At 39.5% G+C, this 20438-nt stretch overlaps 1 protein-coding gene across 2 annotated transcripts in view; it reads left to right on the forward strand.

Annotated features, from left to right (window-relative positions):
* CLIC4 (chloride intracellular channel 4) overlaps positions 1-20438 on the forward strand; it is an 81109-nt gene that overhangs the window by 17546 nt on the left and 43125 nt on the right. For both annotated transcript variants that reach the window (XM_060205560.1, XM_007522575.3), the window contains exon 2: positions 17905-18014. In XM_060205560.1, the coding sequence (XP_060061543.1) occupies positions 17905-18014 (110 nt within the window). The remainder of the gene's footprint in view (positions 1-17904; positions 18015-20438) is intronic.

Below are 20438 nucleotides of genomic sequence, written 5' to 3' on the forward strand. Positions count from 1 at the left end.
CTAGATAGAGAAAGAAATTGAGAGGGAAGGGGGAGACAGAGAAAGAGACAGACCTGCAACACTGTTTTGTTGCTTGTGAAGCCCCCCCCCCCGCAGGTGGGGTCTAGGAGTTTAAACCTGGGTCCTTGTGTACTGCAATATATGTGCTCTAGCAAGTGTGTCACTGTCTGGCCCTTTCACATTTATTTTTACTGTGAGGTTAGGCTCTTCTTTCTAGAAGAGGCATCTATTTAACTTAGTGTTTTCTTTGTTTACTTGGTGTTTAACCATTAAATCAGATCTCATTGTGGCCAAGTGCTAATATACTTCTGATTGGTCAGTTATAGAATTGGAGTAGAAAAGAATAAAGAATAGTTCTCTTATTTCTTGCCAAAACACATGCTCTCAAAGACTCTAAAGACTCCCTGAAGCTTTCTTATTCACAGTGATTCCTTTTAGCTCTTCAGTGCCCCCCCTTTTTTTTTTTTTAAAGAATTTATTTATTCATGAGAAAGATAGGAGAGAAAGAACCAGATACCACTCTGGTACATGTGTTGCCGGGGATTGAACTTGGGACCTCATGGTCGAGAAGCCAGTGCTTTATCCACTGCGTCACCTCCTGGACCACTTCGGTGCTCTTGTAAGCATATCAAAATATGCTTGAAAATGATATACCTTAATGGCATATCTTGGTAGAAATATTTTGGAATTTAATTCTGTAAAAAGTATAGCTTAGTGTATTATTTAAAGACACCCTCCCCCCTTGTTGTTGTTGTCATCAGGACTTCACCATTCCAGGATGACTTTCACTAGAGAGAGAGAGAGAGAGAGATGCAAGGAGAGAGAGAGAGAGAGAGCCAGTAGTGCTGAAGTTAATGCCAGTGTGTTATACTCCTACATGGCAAAACAGGTACCCTTCCAGATGAACTTTGTCACTGGTCCTCAATGGTTTTAATTAATCAAATCACATGTCCTCCAAGTCTGTTTTCAGGTATTGTCTGAATCCTCTTGTCTTGCTGCTTTTTCAGAAGAGTTAGATCTTTCTACTGTCTGGAGCACTTTGCATTTTGCATATTTTGCCACTTGTCTACTAATTTTTCACGATGTTCCAAACTAGAATGTGAGTTATAGGCTATCAGGGACCATTCATTTTTATATTTCCTACTTTCAACCAACATTGTTACAAAGAAAACTCATTAAGCATCAATTAGTGTTTTTGGTTAAATTGCTGTGGTGTTCAGGGGGATAGGAAATAAGAGTATTAAGATTCCTTCTGGTATTGTGTTCTGTATTACCTGATAGTACAATATAAGAGATAAAAATAGTACTTAATAAACTTGAGACATACAATTTGGGATTACTCACTAGGTATTCATTGATTTAAACTTAAGCATTAGTCTTCAGATTATATAACTGGATGATGAGGTTCAAGTTGTTGTTCTTATCTATTAAGTGGGTATATTTTTCAGAAGTGATACCCAATCTAGTCCAGATTTATTTTATGTACCAAAGTTAAGCTCGTCGCGGTATTTAGACAGAAAGTTGGGAGGTGAGATTTAAATCGTCAGATCCTGACGATTAGGTTAAACTAAATAATTAGAAGCAGTTTATTAGAGGGCTGCCAAAGTGACTTAACTTTGAGGAGAGTGTGCTGTTGTGCCACACACACACTGCTCAGGTTTGAGCCCTGCCAATACTGTGTTGAAGGTGCTGTGGTTTCTTTTTTCTCTCTGCCTCTCTATCTGGAAAAGTAGGCTCAGAGCAGTGAAGACAATACATATGGAAGGAGCTTATTACAAGACAGATATAAACAAGTCCAATAAAAATTCTCAGTAGTGGGAGGCAGGCAGTAGTGCAGCAGGTTAAGTGCACGTGGCGCAAAGTGCAAGGACTGGCCTAAGGATCCCGGTTCGAGCCCCCAGCTCTCCACCTGCAGGGGAGTTGCTTCACATGCAGTGAAGCAGGTCTGCAGGTGTCTTTCTCCCCCCCCCTTCTTCCCCATCTCTTTCAATTCCTTTCTGTCATATCCAACAATGACGACATCAATAACAACAATAATAACTACAACAATAAAACAAGAGCAACAAAAGGGAATAAATAAATAAATGTGAAAAAAATTCTCAGTAGTAATTGGGGTAATTTACCAGAGAATTGAGGTATCTCACGAGTGAGGTTTATTATTTTTTTTAATGGATTTAAACTTTTTTTTTTTTTTTTTTAACCAGAGCACTGTTTAGCTCTGGCTTATGGTGGGTAGTGTGGGGGCTTGAACCTGGGACTTTGGAGCCTCAGGCATGAGGCTGTTTGCATAACCATTATGCTATCTACCTTCCACTCTAAACTGTTTTTTTTTTTTTAATCTTTGTTTATTTATTGGATAGAGACAGTCAGAAATTGAGAGGGAAGGGGGCAATTGAGAGGAAGAGAGAGTGAGACAACTGCAGCACTGCTTCACTTGTGAAACTTCCCCTCTGTAGGTGGGGACCAGGGGCTTGAACTCGACTGCACTGTAGTGTGCCCTTGACCAGGTGCACCACCACCTGGCCCCCAAGAGTGAGTTCTTTAACCAGAAAACCATACTGTATTTTCCAAATAAACTGCTTCTAAAAGGGAAGATTCTATTGTGTTGCTCGAACTCGGGACCTCATGCTTGAGTCCAATTTTTTAAAAATATTTATTTATTTCCTTTTGTTGCCCTTGTTTTATTGTTGTTGTTACTGATGTCGTTGTTGGATAGGAGAGAGAAATAGATAGAGCAGGGGAATACGGGGAGAGAAAGATAAGACACCTGCAGACCTGCTTCACTGCTTGTGAAGTGACTCACCTGCAGGCGGGGAGCCGGTGGGGGGGGAGGGCTTGAACTGGGATCCTTACTCCTGTCCTTGTGCTTTGTGCCACCTGCGCTTAACCTGTTGCACTACTGCCCGACTCCCAAGTCCAATGTTTTATCCACTGTACCACCCTCGAACCACTTAATGAAACTTAAACATACAAATAGTTTATAATAAAATATTTTTTAAAAATTTATTATTGGATAGAGACAGAGAAATTGAGAGGGGAAAGGGAAGATAGGGAAACAGACACCTGCAGCCCTGCTTCACTGCTCACGAAGCTTTCCCTCTGCAGGTGTGGACCAGGGGCTGGAATCTGGGTCCTTGCACACTGTAATGTGTGCACTTAACCAGGTGTACCACCGCCTGCCCCCTAATAATATATTCTCTTTAAAAAATATTATTTATTAATGAGAGGGATAGGAGGAGAAAGGATCAGACATCACTCTGGTACATGTGCTGCTAGGGTTTGAATTCAGGACCCCATGCTTGAGAGTCCAACCCTTTATCCACTATGCCACTTCCCGGACCACCCCTAATAATATATTCTTTAGCATTTCTGTGACTGCAGCTTTTCATTTTTTATTGTCACCATTATTAATTCATTATTCTTAGTCCTTTAGAGGCCCAAAATTTAGCTGTTCATACATTGATGGGTGTCTTTATAGCACATTTTCTGCCCTCATCCCTATCATGTGGTTAAAATTATATATATATATATATATATATATATATATATAATTTATATAACAAGAGGGGTGGGGTGATGGAGATAGAGAAATTGATCTCAATGCTCTCATCTAAAGCATCTTTTGTAATACTGCTTAACCCCTTGGCCATGTTTTCTAAACCCAGTTGCTCAAGCCAGCCATGTAGGGTCTATTTGATTTCTTTCTGTTAATCAAGAGAGAGAACCATAGCATCATGTAATAGCCATGTATACTCACCATATGCATCTCCATCCAAACTAGACACATGTCAAACACTAAGCAGTCATACATGGCTAGTTACTATCCCATTGGACAGCACAGATCTCAAGAGTGTCCAGAGTATCTGTTTAGCACATATGATTTCAAGGGTCAGCCTCAGGATTATGAATTATTGTGTCTGCTGCTCCATCTGCCAAGCCCCACCTTTCAGTTAAACTTAGTCTTTGCTTTTCTTCCATCTTCATTGCTGTTACTTAATCTAAACCATATTCCACCAGGACGGCAGCTTTAGGTCTTCTACCTTCCACTCTCCAACTTCATGCCCCAGCCTGTTTTTCATATATAGCAAGTATTGTCTTCAAGTAGAAAATTAGATTTTGACTTTATGCCTTGGAATACCCTTCAGTGCTACCCTCCTATGCCATTCTCTACTTCTCCCAACTCCCACATCCATGAAGTCAGGAATAGGTTCTTTGCTTGGTGCTTAAATTTTGTTAATGAGCACTTGCCAGATCAAATATTGGGCACTCATAATATTTCTATGAGGTAGGTGTTACTCGCCATTTTACTTGTGAAGAAACTATCCCAGAAAAGTTGAGTAATATGCACAATACCAGGTAGTTAAATATAAGAACTCACACATAAGCCAGGTACTCCGCTTACAGAATCCTTGTTGTTAAAACATTGTGTTGATTGATTTCTTTTTATGCAGAAGGTACTTGCTAGGAGTCAGTAGAGTGGAACCTCTGTAACTGTGGCATTCACAGTTCTTGAATTTATCTAAAAAATTCCTCATGATCTGCCCAATGCCAGTGCTACTTTCTTTCATATTCTAGTTCCATTGGTTCTCTGCATGGCTGACTCCTCATTCTTTAGATCTAAGAGGCCTAAAAAAAAAAGAATACCCCTGATCTTTCAAAGAGGACTAGTGTGTGTCTGATGAGATGCCAGTGGCGAGGCAGTGATGGGGCTTCAGGTCCATTTTCCAGCAGAATTTAAATACCCTGTTGGAGCTTTATTTCCCAGATTTAGAGGAGTATTAGAGATTTTAAGCATTTCTTAAAAAAATATGAGATTAGTAATATATAACATATTTGCATATTATTTACTGCAGTGTGGGAGGAAAAAAAAAGATTACTTTGAAACCGTATTATCTGAATAGATTTTTTTTCCTTACACTGAGTACTTTGTTTCCCTTTAAACACTTATTGCTATTTATAACTTTATCATGATATGTACTTAACTGTTTTCTACTACAAAAAAATTACTGTTTCAGTAGGTCAGATCCTATCTGTCTCACAGTTGTTTCCTCAATGCTTAGGAGGTAGGCTCTTTGTAAATGTTTATTGATTATATGGTGTGTGTGTGTGTGTGTGTGTGTCTCAATAGAGACAGAGAGTGAAAGAGATCACAGCACTAAAGCTTCTTTTAGTGTATTAGGGGTCAGGCTCAGACCTGTGTCATGCACATGGCAAAGCAGTACACTATTCAGGTGAGCTATTCCCTGGCCCATGTATGGAATGTTAATAAAATGTATCTGAGTCCTAGGCAAGGTGTTACTCCTTTTTTGTTTTAAAAGACTTATTTTTTAATCAGAGAACTGTTCTGCTCTGGCTTATGTTTTTGTGAACCTGGGACCTTTATGCCTCAGGAATGAAAGTCTTTTTGTATAACCATTAAGCTGTCTTCCCAGCCCAAGACCTTTCTTTTTGAAATATTTGCTGTGACAGAGAGAGGCCAGAGCACCACTTCAAGATATACTGGACATTGAAATTGGAGCTTTACATACACAAGTCCTGCACCTACACATGCAGGCCCTTTGTTTACTTGCTGACCCCACCTCGCTGACTGCAAGGAGGTATTCAGTAAACTGTTCTGTGAGTGAAGAACACGAAGATGACGAACTTCAGTGGCAAATTCTACCCAGACCATGGAACTGTTAAGCAAGGTCTAAATGGCAGTTTATGGAAAAGAGAACTTGTAAGCAAACCGGAGCTCCGGAGTGGCTATTACATGTCCTTTGGCTTATATTAATAGTTGCCCCTTTTTTTCACTCTTAAACACTTTCATTCTTCATGCTAGTCTTAATTGGAGATAAATAGCTGTATCTGTATATTTATCATTGTGCATATCAAAGTTGTACCTCAAATAAGGAAAGAAGTCTGATAGGAGGATTGTTCCCTTTGTATGTAGTTTGTCTGGGACAGGTTCCTGTCTTTGTGATTCTCTTTGTTGATCATGGTTGCAGCTTTAGGCTCCTGTTGGCCATAGCTGCAGCAGATTTCATATCTGTCTGTCATTGGAACAGAAACTTTTCTGAGGCTAACAGAAATGAGTTAGTCACTAGCTAGTGGATTGGTTTAGGATCAGCCAGGATTGATTCCTAAAATTGAGAACTGCTTCCATTGGAAGGGGGTAACGTTGTATGTTTGATCAAAAATAGTTCTACTAAAAAAAAAAAAGTTGTGATATTAGGCAGTGTACCTGTCAGGTGTGCTATAGTGGTTTCTGTGCTTTGTTAGCTCTATTGTAAGATGAGTTGGAAATCTATTTTTTTGAGAAAAGTTAAGGTTTGATTATACAAATCTCCTTCCATTTTATAGTAATGAACTGGTACACACTCTAGAACTCCAAAGCTTACTGTTAGCAATTAATAGAAAGACAATAGTCTGGAATCTATAGCAGATGAGTTCTAGTAGAAAGATTTTTAAAAAGTATGGTAGAGGGAGTCGGGCAGTAGCGTAATGGGTTAAGTGCATGTGGCGCAAAGCACAAGGACCAGCGTAAGGATCCCGATTCGAGCCCCCAGCTCCCCACCTGAAGGGGAGTCGCTTTATAGGTGGTGAAGCAGGTCTGCAGGTGTCTTTCTCTCCCCCTCTCTGTCTTCCCCTCCTCTGTCCATTTCTCTTTGCCCTATCCAATGATGACATCAACAACAACAACAATAACTACAACAACAATAAAAAACAAGGGTAACAAAAGGGAAAAGAAAAGTATGATAGAACCAGAGTGGTCTGGGAGGTGGCACAGTAGATAAAGCATTGGACTCTCAAGCATGAGATCCTTTGTTCAATCCCTGGCAGCACATGTACCAGAGTGATGTCTGGTCCTCCCTCCATCTCCCTCCCTCTCCCCCCTGTAATCTTTCTCATTAATAAGTAAATTTTAAAAAAAGTATGATAGAACCAGAGAAAGCTTACTTGGTGGGGTGTCCTCCATGCTATTCATGTGGCCTAGATTTGAGCCCTGGGGACACTGTGACACTGGAGGTAGCTTGGTATAGTGGTGTCTGTCACTCTGTGTCCGAAAAAGTTGGCCAGCTGGAGACGTCCAATTGATGCAAAAATTATGACAGCTCAATAAAGTTACAATTTAGTTCAGGAGGTAAAATATAGAGATATGAATAATAAAGCAGTAATACATAGTAACAATTTAAAAAACTGCAAGGCAGGGAAGATAATATAATGTACAGGACTTACTTTCCATGGGTCCCAGGTTCAATCCCCAGCACCACCAGTAGCCAGAGCTGAGCAGTACTCTCATTAAAAAAAGTTGGGGATAGGGGTGTATCTGGTAAAGTGCATTTGTTACAGTATACAAGGACCAGGTTCAAGCCCCTGGTCCCTACCAGCAGAGAGAGAGCTTCACGAGTGGTGAAGCAGTGTGGCAGGAACTTCACTCTCACTCTCTGCCTTTCTCTTCCTCCCTCAATTTCTCCATCTCTATCCAAAAACAACATTTAAAATTTACAAGATATACTTATTTTAGCTATTTCCTCTGACAGCTTAATAATAAAAGTAGTATTGAACCTTGATTTTAGTAGTAACTAAAATTTTAAAAATTTATTTATTTATTGGATAGAGACAGCCAGAAATTGAGAGGGAAAGGGGTGATGGAGAGGTAGACAGCTCTGCAGCTCTGCTCCACTACTTTCTAAGCTTCTCCCCCACCCCTGCAAGTAGGGACTGGAGGCTTGAACCTGGGTCCTTGCACATTGTAACATGTGCACTCAACCAGGTACACCATCACCTAGTAGACCCATAACTAAAAATTTTAATAGGTTTTTTCCGATAGGTAAACTTGATGTCTTTTTTTTTTTTTTGCCTCCAGCAATATTAGTGGGGTTTGGTGCCTGCACTATGAATCCACTACCCCTGGAGGCTACTTTCCCCCTTTTTTTTGTTGCCCTTGTTATTATTGTTGTCATTGCTGTTGTTGTTGGATAGGACAGAGAGAAAATCAAGAGAAATCAAGAGAGGTGGAGAAGACAGAGGAGGAGAGAAAGATAGACATCTAAACACCTGCAGACTTGCTTCACTGCTTGTGAAGTGACTCCCCTGCTGGTGAGGGAGCCGTGGGTTTAAACTTGGATCCTTTGCACCATGTGCGCTTAGCCCACTGCACTACTGCCGAACCCCCCATAAGTCTTAACTATACTTTTATTTGACTTCTCTTTTTAAAAAACTTAAAGTAAAAGGGAGTCGGGCGGTAGCACAGCGGTTAAGCGCACAAAGCACAATGACCGGCGAGAGGATCCCGGCCCACCTGTAGGGGAGTCATTTCACAAGCGATGAAGCATGTCTGCAGCTGTCGTATCTTTCTCTCCTCTCTCTATCTCCCCCTCCTCTCTCTATTTCTCTCTGTCCTATCCTACAACGAAGACATCAATAACAACAACAATAATAACTACAACAATAAAACAAGGGCAAAAACAAAGGGAAAATGAATAAATAAATATTTAAAAAATAAAGTAAAAAACCACATTTGTGTATAGTGTTGAGTGATTTCTTTGTTCACAGTGATTTACATTAAAGCAAGAGAACATCAAGCCTTTTCCAGCCCCCCAAGCCTTTTCCACCCCCCCCCAAGCCTTTTGTAATAAATTGAATCACCAGCTCAAATAAGGAGCCATGGTAGGTTCATAAAACCATTTATTGGGAAATGCTTATTTTTGGCACTTTTGAAAAAAAATGTTAAAGATGTGTTACTTTAATTATAGTAAGATCAGGATTGCATATTTTGAGTTTCATGGTTTCTGACACTGAAACTTTTACTTTCTTTTTTTAAATCATTTTAAAATTTATTCCCTTTTGTTGTTTTATTGTTGTAATTATTATTGTTGTTGATTATGTCATCGTTGTTGGATAGGACAGAGAGAAATGGAGAGAGGAGGGGAAGAGAAAGACACCTGTAGACCTGCTTTACTGTCTGTGAAGCAACGCCCCTGCAGGTGAGGAGCTGGGGCCTGGAAGCTGGATCCATCCGCCGGTCCTTGCGCTTTGCGCCACCTGTGCTTAACTCGTTGTGCTACTGCCCGACTTCCAAACTTTTACTTCCTAATGTGTTCTCAGATTGTTCAGACTGAACTTTGTAGACTATACGAGTACAAAGGCAGAAACCATATATATGTATATGTGTATGTGTATGTATATATTTAAAACATTTGTTATCCTTGTTTTATTGTTGTGGTTATTATTGTTGTTACTGATGTTGTCGTTGTTGGATAGGACAGAGAAATGGAGAGAGGAGGGGAAGACGGGGAGAGAAAGACACCTGCAGACCCGCTTAACCTTTTGTGGAGTGACTCCCCTGCAGATGGGTACCCCGGGGCTCGAACCGGGGCCCGACTCCTGGAAGCCATATTTTAGTTCATTAGTGAATCCTCCAGTCCTCACACTGTTGAGGAAAGAATACAAAAAAGTGAGAGTCAGGTGGTAGCGCAGGTGGCGCAAAGCACAAGGACTGGCGTAAGGATCCTGGTTCGAGAACCCAGCCCCCCACCTGCAGGGGCGTTGCCTCACAGGCGGTGAAGCAGGTCTGCAGGTGTCTTATCTTTCTCTCCCCTTCTCTGTCTTCTCCTCCTTTCTCCATTTCTCTCTGTCCTATCCAACAATGACATCAATAACAACAACAATAACAACAACAACAAAACAAGGGCAACAAAAGGGAATAAATACATATATATATATATATATATATATATTTTTTTTTTTTTTTTTAAACCAGAGCACTGTTCAGCTCTGGCTTATGGTGGTGCAGGGGATTGAACGTGGGACTTTGGAGCCTCAGGCATGAGAGTCTGTTTGCATAACCATTATGCTATCTACCCTCCACATAAATACATAAATATATTTATTTTATTTTTTTATTAAAAATTTTTTAAAAATATTTATTTTTTTATTCCCTTTTGTTGCCCTTGTTGTTTTATTGTTGTAGCTATTATTGTTGTTGTCGTTGTTGGATAAGACAGAGAGAAATGGAGAGAGGAGGGGAAGACAGAGAGGAGGAGAGAAAGATAGACACCTGCAGACCTGCTTCACCGCCTGTGAAGCGACTCCCCTGCAGGTGGGGAGCCGGGGTTCGAACCGGGATCCTTATGCCGGTCCTTGTGCTTTGCGCCACCTGCGCTTAACCCGCTGCGCTATAGCCCGACTCCCCATAAATATTTTTTAAAAAGAATACAAAAAAGTTTAATTCTAGAAGATTGACTTTATCTGTTCTTGGAGATAATACATGTGATATGATTATTTAGGATGCTAGGTTCGTTGGTGACATGGGGGGAGAGGCAGGGGTAGGGGTTCTGTGGCTAGTGAAATGGTGCTGTGTTATATCTGTCTGTCTCCTCTAAAATAGAGGAATGGAAAAATATTGTCCCTGGCTCCTCCTTTTAACAGTGGTTTCATGCATATCTGAGGCTTTGGTGTCACACCAGAAATAAACAGAAGGAAAAAACCACTGGGCACTGCAGTATATTAGGAAATATCAGGGTGGGACGGGGGAGATCCATGATGATTATGTAAAGACTTTCATGCCTAAGGCTCCAAAGTCCTAGGTTCAATATTTCTGTACCACCATAAACCAGACTTGAGCAATACTCTAGTAAAAAACAAACAAAAACTACTTAGAGTGATCTGAGAAGTGGTATAGTGGATGAAGTGTCAGACTCAAGCATGAAGTCCTAGGTTTGAAGCCCAATGTCACATGTGCAGAGTGACGTTCTGGTTAGTTAATTTTCTGTCTCCTCTTCCTCTCTTTCTCATAAATGAATAAATAAGTAAATACTTTTTTTTAATGAAAGAAACTATAGAATTTAAGTGGAAGGTAAATTACTTAGCAGTTTTTTTGGGCCTTATTTCAAATTTACAGACAAGTCAATCAGAATAGAGCAAAGAGTATCCATCATACCGTTTACTTTATTGCTCTTTTTAAGTTTGAATACATTGTAGTCCTTTATTCCTAACTAGTTCAGTATGTATTCCCCAAGAAGAAGAATATAGCTTGTAAAACAGTATTTAAAAATTTTAAAACTATTTTTTATTTATTTCTTGGATAGTGACAGCCAGAAATCCAGAGGGGAGTGTAGAGAGGAAAAGAGAAGGAGAGACACCTACAGCACTGCTTCACCACTTGTGAAGCTTTCCCCCTGCAGGTAGGGACCGGGGACTTGAACCTGGGTCCTTGCATATTGTAACATGTGTACTCAACCAAGGGTGCACCACTACCCAGCCCCAGTAAACAGTGTTGCAGTTAGTAGCTTCAGTGTCATTTTCCATACTCCTGACCCCAAGTTTTAGTATAAAAACTTAAGACTCAAAAGCTTAATTGACTTACTATGTATATAGTTTCTAAGTGAGAAGCCCTCTAAATGAGACTATTTTGCAGATCAGGTATTGATCCTAGTCTCTCTGATCATAGCATAATCATTTTTTTCCTCCTGAAATGTCAAATCATTTAATAGTATAATATAGCAGTAAATTTTGTGATTATTATAAGCCATATGTAATCATCCCATAGCACAAAGGACTGGGTCATCATTTTTGTCCTTGACATTAAATTTGGTCTTTTATAAAAAGTTTATTCACAGGTGGTGAAGCAGGTCTTCAGGTGTCTATCTTTCTCTCCCCCTCTCTGTCGTCCCCTCCTCTCTCCATTTCTCTCTGTGCTATCCAACAACGACGACATCAATATAGCAACAACAATAACTACAACAATAAAACAACCAGGGTAACAAAAGGGAATAAATAAATATTAAAAAAATTATTTATTGGGGGGGGAGTGAGATAGAACACTGAAGCATCACTTTGACACCTGCAGTGGATTGAATTTGGGCTACTACATTATATTTAGTCATAAGATAAGATGTTAGGACCATATGTGCTATGTGTGGAATAGGATGTTCTTGAATTTGAGTGTCTAGGTTTTAAGCCTGGCTTATGTCTTGGTATGATCAAGTTAGCCAAGATAGTGTGACATTCCTTTAAAATGTGGGAGGAGACTGTTATTTACCAAACCTGACTCTTAACAAATATGATCAGTTGCTAGCTTACAAAGAGCAGAGTCCAGAAGGCATGAGGAATTCAAAGTTTAACCATGGGGTAAACTTATTTCCAGTTGTTATTTTATTTTTTTTGGCATGCTTTCCTACTTTGTCAGTGGTTACCAAAATATGGTCTTGCTTATGCACCAGAATTAGAATTGCTTGGAGTGCTCTTTGAAAGTTTTGAATTTCTGGACCCTACCACAAACATACTAAATCACAGTGACTGGATTTTTAAAATTTTTAAAAAATTTTTCTTCATTCCAGTAACTGGATTTTATAAATCACTTCCTTGTGGATTTTTCTATCAATATATCCTGAAATTTGAGATCCCTGTTCTTGTATCTTTAGAGATTTTCCATGTTTATTCTATAGCTTGTGTTTTGCTTCATTTTCATTTGTAGGGTGGGAAAGTTTTTTTTTTTTTTTTTTATTAAAATTTTAAATGAAGCATTCAGGGTTGGGAGGTAACTCAAGTGGTAGAGTGTATATACCTTACATGTTTTGAGAGTCTGGGTTCAATCCCCAGCACAACATAAAAAATAATGAAAGATTAATGTACATAATGCAAATGTAAAAAACTGTGAAAGGCATATAGTAAACAACTCCTTATATATCCCTTAGTTTTAGAGCAGTGTGTTATTTTTTATCTCTTATTAAAAAAATTTTTTGGGGGGGCAGTCATGGTTCACCTGATTAAGTTCAGATTTGTGTACAAGGACCCAAGTTTGAACCCCCAGTACTTATTTACACGGGGGGAAGCTTCGTAAGCAGTGGAGCAAATTTATCTCTTAATTTCTATCTGTTCTATTAAATAAAGAAAAAAGGGGGGTGGGGGTTGATAGCATAATGGTTATGCAAAGAGACTCATTCCTGAGGCTCCAAAGTCCCAGGTTCAATCCCCGACACCACCATAAGACAGAGATCAGCAGTGCTCAGGTTAAAAAAAAAAAGGACAAAATGGCCACTGAGAGTGGTGGGTTCATCCTGTAGGCACCAAGCCCCAGCAATAACTCTGGTAACAATAATAAAAAAAAAAGGTAATACTCCCCCCCCCCCCATTTATTTATTAATGAGTGAGAGGGAGAGGGGAAGAGAGAACTATTATTAGATCGTTCCTCTGGCATATGTGACCTGAGTATTGATCTTCAGACCTCAGTCTTTTGAGGCTAGTGCTTTAGCCACTGCATCACCTTCTGGTCCATATTTTATGTTGTATTAACACATTCATTCACCTAATAAGGTCATGTTATTGTTTCTTAGAGAAGAGAAAAACAGGTCCAGAGAAGTTAAATCACCTTTCCAGAGTCAATGTTGGAGTTGTTTTGGAGCCTTACCACTATGGTCTGCTGTGGGAGAAGACAAGGATTAACTAGAGTAATGCATGTCAGAAGCTTGCGGAGAGCAGAGAGTTCATTTACTTAACTTTGTGGGGCGGGGACTATGACTTAGGGGAGGGGTGGAGGGAGCTGCAGCCTTGCATATAGGCAGGTGCACCACTCCTGGGCCAACTTTTTAAATTCATTTTACTTCAGGTAGAATGAGAGAGAAAGGAGTTATACCAAAGTATTGGAGTTTTTGCCCCAGTGCTCTGGCATTCCCATGTTGTGCTGGGACTCCAGCCCAGTATTGGTGGCAAGGCATTTGCTCTACCAGGTGAGCAGGCTCCTGACCCTGGAAGTTCATTTTCACTAAAAGAAATGTTTGTGAACTCATTAACAGCCTAGCCTGTTGTTTCATCTAATCCTGGTAGTCGAGTGACCTCGTGATTTTGAGCTAATCAGTTGATCTTTAAATGATACAGGCTCTTACTTGGAGGCTAGACAGCATAAGTTGGTGATACTGAGCAAGAAAATGATAGCAACAACTGAGGTCTTTCTGATGTCCTGCCATTGGTTGTTGATTTATTTATACTGACAGAGGTTGAGCTAAAATAACTCTTTTATTATATACCCTTTGACTTCATAGAATTAGTTCACTGTATGGTTATGGTTAGGAAGCAATGATACATTCTTCCCATGGCCAGAGATGTTTTACATCCTCATAAAGCAAGGTTATCTTTACTTTACTCTATTTAGTGGGCTGTTTAAACTATATAGACTATATTTCTTAAATCATAGGGTCATATGATATACAGTTTGAAAGCACTTAAAGTAGAAGGTAGAGTCTCTTCCCTCTCATTTTCTGAAAGAATAATGTAGGATTCTAATGATTAAATGCTTGAACTGAAGACCCTGCTGTTAGACTTTGTATTTTCTGCATGAAGTTATTTTTAATTACTTAGTTGAATTAATTTTATTATTTACTATAATTAATTGAACCTGCAGCCTCTGAGGCCTCCGTTATGCAAAATTGGTTCTCTGACAGGATGAGCTATCTCTCTGGTCCTTAGGAATTTCTAATTTTAAACCTTGTTAATTTCTCCCATACTCTGCGGACCCCACAGAAGGGTAGTAACTTACTGGACCTTTAGACTCTAAACCTTGGCTCCAGCATGTGTTTAGCAGAACCTCTGAAGAAGTAGATAATAAAAGTCAAGTGATTTTTGCCTGATTATCAAGTTTTGTGACTTTCAAGCTAATCTGTTTCAAATCAATTCATTTTGTGTATTCAGACAGCTAAGCAAATACACTAAATGTAAATGAGGTCTTAAAGTTTTTATTTATTTATTTATTTATTTATTTATTTATTTACTTATGAGAAAGATCGGAGGAGAGAGAGAAAGAACCAGATATCACTCTGGTACATGTGCTGCTGGGGACTGAACTCAGGACCTCATGCTTGAGAATCCAATGCTTTATCCATTGTGCCACCTCCCGGACCACTTAAGTTAATTCTTTTGGTAACACAATGCTCTATCTTTCCCTGGAAAATGTGTCAAGGATAATAATTGAATGGTCAGGAACCCATTCTTACCTTAAGGTCCCATCTTCTTTCTCTTCCCCAGTCATCACCCCTTTCTCTAGCCCCATAAACAGAGGACTAGAGAATGAAGTTAAAACTCTTCTCCTTTGGTGTTTTCAGATCTCACTATTCTAAGATCTGATTAAACTAGGTTTTCTAATTGGGCAATTCCTTAACTTTGAATTAGTAAAATATTAAAATATTTATGGCTGCTACCGCTGACCTCCATTCTGCAGTGTAGGGGTTAATTTAATGGTTTCCGATTAAATACTAGCCTTAGGCAATTCAAGAATTACAACAGAGGTCTCGAGGGAGTGTGAGGAATACTAAGTGTGTAAGAAGAACACCAGATAGCAAGTTAAACAAAACTATCCCATTTAAACAAGCAAAACTGAAACAAATGCTTGAGTGCTAAGATTCATTTTTTATCTTGAAAATGGTAGTTATTTCTGTGCTAGTGGTATTACTCAGATTTTCACTTTGACTATTTGGATTTTCCAGTTTATAAAATATATATGTTTTTGTAATGTGACGTCATAATTCAAAAGCTGTATGTTTCAAAGTAGAATCTTATCCTTTGTATGTATCTGTATAATTGTGATCTTTATATTTTAAAAAGTTTTGAGATTTAATTCATATAACATAGTTTATCATTTGAAATGTACAACTCAGTAGGTTTCAGTATAGTCACAGAGTTGTGCAACTATTGCCAGTCTTAATTTTAGAACATTTGTATTACCCAAAGAAACCTGTAACCCCCAAAAGAAACCCTAGCGGTACCTACTAGCAGTCCTTCCAGCTCATCCCCCATTCCTCCCACTCCAAGCCCTAGGCAACCACTAACATCCTCTATGGATTTGCCTCTTGGACATTTCATATAAATGAAATGATAGGTGATATTTTATGATTGGTTCCTTTCAGCATACTTTTTCAAAGTTCATCTATACTATGAAAGCAAGTTACAGCACATATCCATCCTTTGCTGCTTTAAAAAAAATTTTTATTAATAGTTTGTTACAAGGTTGTAAGATTACAGTGTATAGTTCACACCATACCTACCACCAGAGTTCTATACCACCCTCCCACAGATAACCACCATAGTTCTCATAAGTCTTACAAACAGCTCGCCTCTGTTTTATTTATTTATTTATTTATTTATTTATTTATTTATGACAATTTCATGTAAATCAGATCACATGAGTGAAACCATCTGGTAGTTGTCTTTCATCTCTTTATTTATTTTGCTAAGCATAATCACTTCCAGTTCCATCCACTTTGTCCCAAAGGACACAATGTCATCTTTTTTTGACAGCAGGAGTAGTATTCCATGGAATATATATCCCACAACTTCTTTAGCCAGCCATCTGATGGTGGGTGTCAGGGTGCTTCCACTCTTTGGCTATTGTGAATAATGCAGCTATGAACATAGGGGTGCATGTGTCCCTTTAAATTAGTGCTTGAGTGTCCACTGGATAAATGCCCAAGAGTGGTATTACTGCATCATAAGGTATTTCCATTTTTATTTGTTTAAGGACTCTCTATACAGTCTCCCAAAGGGGCTATACCAGTTTGCATTCCCACCAGGAGTGAAGCAGAATTCTCTTTCAGCACCTGTCCTTTCCTGGTTTGTTGATGGAAGCCATTCTCTCAGGCCTGAGATGGCATCTCAGTGCAGTTTTAATTTGCATTTCTCTAATGACTAGTGAAGTGGAGCATTTCTTCATGTGTCTGTGCGCCATATTTATCTCCTTTAGAAAACGGTGTTTTCTAAAAACTCTTGCTTTTTATTATTGTGCCTGGACATTTTGCATGTGTTGTTCCACTGCTCCCAGGCTGACTTTTTCATTCTTTTTAATTCAGATAGAAATACAGAGACACAGCAATACAGCCCATCATTTGCGGTGTTTCCTCCAGTGTCATGGTGCTCTAATGTGATCTGCAGGGCTTCAGACTCAGGGCTTTTCCCATGGTAGAGCTTTATCAGTTGAGTGATCTTTCAGTTCTAGATCTGCCATTTTTAAAAAGAGATTTATTTATTTCATAAGGAGAGGTGGGGTGAAGTAGGAGGGCTGGGAGAGACACTGACATGCAGTGCCAGGGATTGAACTCTGGACCCCATAACTTTTAAGTATAGAGTTCTTTCACTTGCACACTTCCTGGGACACTAGACTGGCTGTTTTTTAAAGCGGAAAACAGCAAATGAAAAAGCAACCTGATATCCATCCTTCCTTCTGTAGTGCAGTGTCCTCTGTCTTATATATCCTTGACTAAAAGTAGGGAAAGCTACGTTTATTGTTTAGAGCGTGCCATCTTTTTTTTTTTTTTTTTTTGCCTCCAGGTTATTGCTGGGGCTTGGTGCCTGCACTATGAATCCACTGCTCCTGGAGGCCATTTTTGTTGTACTTGTTGTAGTTATTATTGTTGTCATAGCTGCTGCTGTTGGACAGGACAGAGAGAAATGGAGAGAGGACAGGAAGACAAAGAAGAGGAGAGAAAGATAGACACTTGCAGACCTGCTTCACTGCTTGAGAAGTGACCCCCTGCAGGTGAGGAGCTGGGGGCTCGAACTAGGATCCTTATGCTGGCCCTTACGCTTTGTGCCATGTGTGCTTAACCCGATGCACTACTCCCCAGCTCCCAAGTACCATCATTTTTACCTTTTTTAAAAAATATTTATTTATTTCCTTTTGTTGCCCTTGTTTTATTGTTGTAGTTACTATTGTTGTTATTGATGTCATCATTGTTGGATAGGACAGAGAAATGGAGAGAGAAGGGAAGATAGAGAGGGAGAGAGAAAGACAGACACCTGCAGACCTGCTTCACTGCCTGTGAAGCGACTCCCCTGCAGATTGGGAGCTGGGGGTTCGAACCGGGATCCTTACGCCAGTCCTTGTGATTAACGCCATGTGCATTTTTTAAATGTTTATTTTTGTTTGTTTTTCAGGCTGGGAGTGATGGTGAAAGCATCGGAAACTGCCCCTTTTCGCAGAGACTCTTCATGATTCTTTGGCTCAAAGGAGTTGTATTTAGTGTCACAACTGTTGACCTGAAAAGGTAGGACTTTGTTGCAGTTTGGGAGCAATTTAAGATAAATATATTCTTTTTTAAAAAATATTTATTTTATTTATTCCCTTTTGTTGCCCTTGTTGTTTTTTTATTGTTGTAGTTATTATTGTTGTTGTTGTTGGATAGGACAGAGAGAAATGGAGAGAGGAGGGGAAGACAGAGAGGAGGAGAGAAAGACAGACACCTGCAGACCTGCTTCACCGCCTGTGAAGCGACTTCCCCTGCAGGTGGGGAGCTGGTGTTCGAACCGGGATCCTTATGCTGGTCCTTGTGCTTTGCGCCACCTGTGCTTAACCCGCTGCGCTACAGCCCGACTCCCAAGATAAATATATTCTTTAATATTTTAAGTTTGGCCCTCTCCAAATCCCTCACTTTTACACTTAACTCTTTTTTTTTAATTAGTGATTTAATATTGATTTATAAAATTATATGTCAACAGGTGTATAATTTCATACCGTTCCTACCACCAGAGTTCTGAATTCCTAACCCCTCCATTATAAGCAACAGCAGCTTTCCTAAGGTTGCAGTTATGGGTTAACTATTATTTCCACAACTATCTTTCTGTATTTGTATATAATCCACCCCCCCACCCCCCCGCCCAAGATCCTGTCTTCTCTTCCTTTCCAAGCTACACATAACCCTATTACTATATCCAAATGTCCCTCTCTTTTCCTTCTCTCACCAGCTCCTGATGGAGTTTGGAGTTCAGTGCCCTCTTATCCTCTTCCTCCTATCACTTTGTCCCCACTGGGAGTATGGATCAAAATTATTTTTTGGGGTGCAGAAGGTAGGGGTTCTGGCTTCTGTAATTGCTTCTCCGCTGTGCATGGGTATTGGCAGATCGATGCACACCCCCAGCCTGTTTCTGCCTTTCTCTAGTGGGGTAGAGTTCTGGAGATGTGAGGTTCCAGGACACGGGTGAGGTCGTCTGCCCAGAGAAGTCAGGATGGAATTATGGTAGCGTGTGCAATTTAATGACTGAAGCTGTGATGTTTCAGCTGTAGTTGGTGGATTCTGTTTAGGTCTGTTGTTGCATTTATTTGTTGTTTTGGGGAGAGGTTTGATCTGGTTCCTGTTACTCCATGGCCACACCTCCCAGAAGTCCACATATTCTCTAAAGGAATCATATCATATCCTGATTAATGGACAAACGTAACTAGTATGAGCACCATGCCACCAAGTCACATGTGGACACACAGTCTTTTATAATAACTAGTCATTTTTTGAAACAGGATTTATATACTTTCGAACCAATAAAATGGGAAATAATGATTTCCATGACTGATAAGATCCTATACACAGAACCAGTTCTCTCCCTAATACAACTGTGCAGGTCCTGCTCCCTGTTTGATGACATGTCCTGACATCTTTGAATATGTCCCAAATGTTAATGTTTCCCCTTATATTTAAATGAAGCTTTGTTAAAATGACTGTTGATGTAAACCGAAGTTCCTTCAAGAGCCCAGGTACTTTTTTAATCTAAGAGTTATTTAATGTACAGCAAGAACAGGAAACTAGGTTTAGGAAGAGTTAAGACTGTACAGTTTATAAGTCTTGAGTGCAGTTTATCTCCTCATGTATTTATTTGTTTGTGAAAGAGAAATTGCCTGGCTGACCAACTGACCAGCAGAACTATGCTGTGTCATATGTGGTGCTGGAGACTTCGTGCATGTAAATCAGATGCTCTGCCTGCTGAGAGACCCTCCCATGTCTGTAGTAACTTGTCTTCACTTACCTGAAATTTCAGCCGCAGCACCAAGATCCCAGTTTTTTTTTGTGTGACTTCAGTGATATCTCTGACTTCATAGTTCCCCATGGATCTGTAAAGAACTTTCTAAGCTTTTGTTCTAAATACATAAACTATATAATCTGGAGCTTTATCGACAAGAAAAGGATTTTTGGGACTGCAGAATACTGTAGTGGTCCACTTACTCTGTTTTTCAGGGAATAGAAAAAATTCTTTATAGAACAATTTAAACCATATTTGGTTGATATAATTATAAGAGTAAGCATCCATGGTTATGTGATTATTCTTGATAGGTAAAGATTTCGTTCGTAACTATCTTTCCATAGACCAAAATCAAGAGGACTGAGAAGATCCCTGATAACTAGTAAGCTCAGTTTATTCAAGATTTGCTCTTTTTCTTTAGCAAATAGGTCTGAGGTGCAGAGCATTTATACTTAAAATTTCTTTCTTTCTTTTTTAAATTTAATTAATTTATTTATTCCCTTTTTGTTGCCCTTGTGGTTTTATTGTTGTAGTTATTGTTGTTAATGATGTCATTATTGTTGGATAGGACAGAGAGAAATGGAGAGAAGAGGGGAAGACAGAGGGGGAGAGAAAGACACCTGCAGACCTGCTTCACAGCCTGTGAAGCGACTCCCCTGCAGGTGGGGAGTTGGAGGCTTGAA

This window comes from Erinaceus europaeus, chromosome 13 (genome assembly GCF_950295315.1).
Source record: "Erinaceus europaeus chromosome 13, mEriEur2.1, whole genome shotgun sequence".
NCBI classification, from domain to species: domain Eukaryota; kingdom Metazoa; phylum Chordata; class Mammalia; order Eulipotyphla; family Erinaceidae; genus Erinaceus; species Erinaceus europaeus.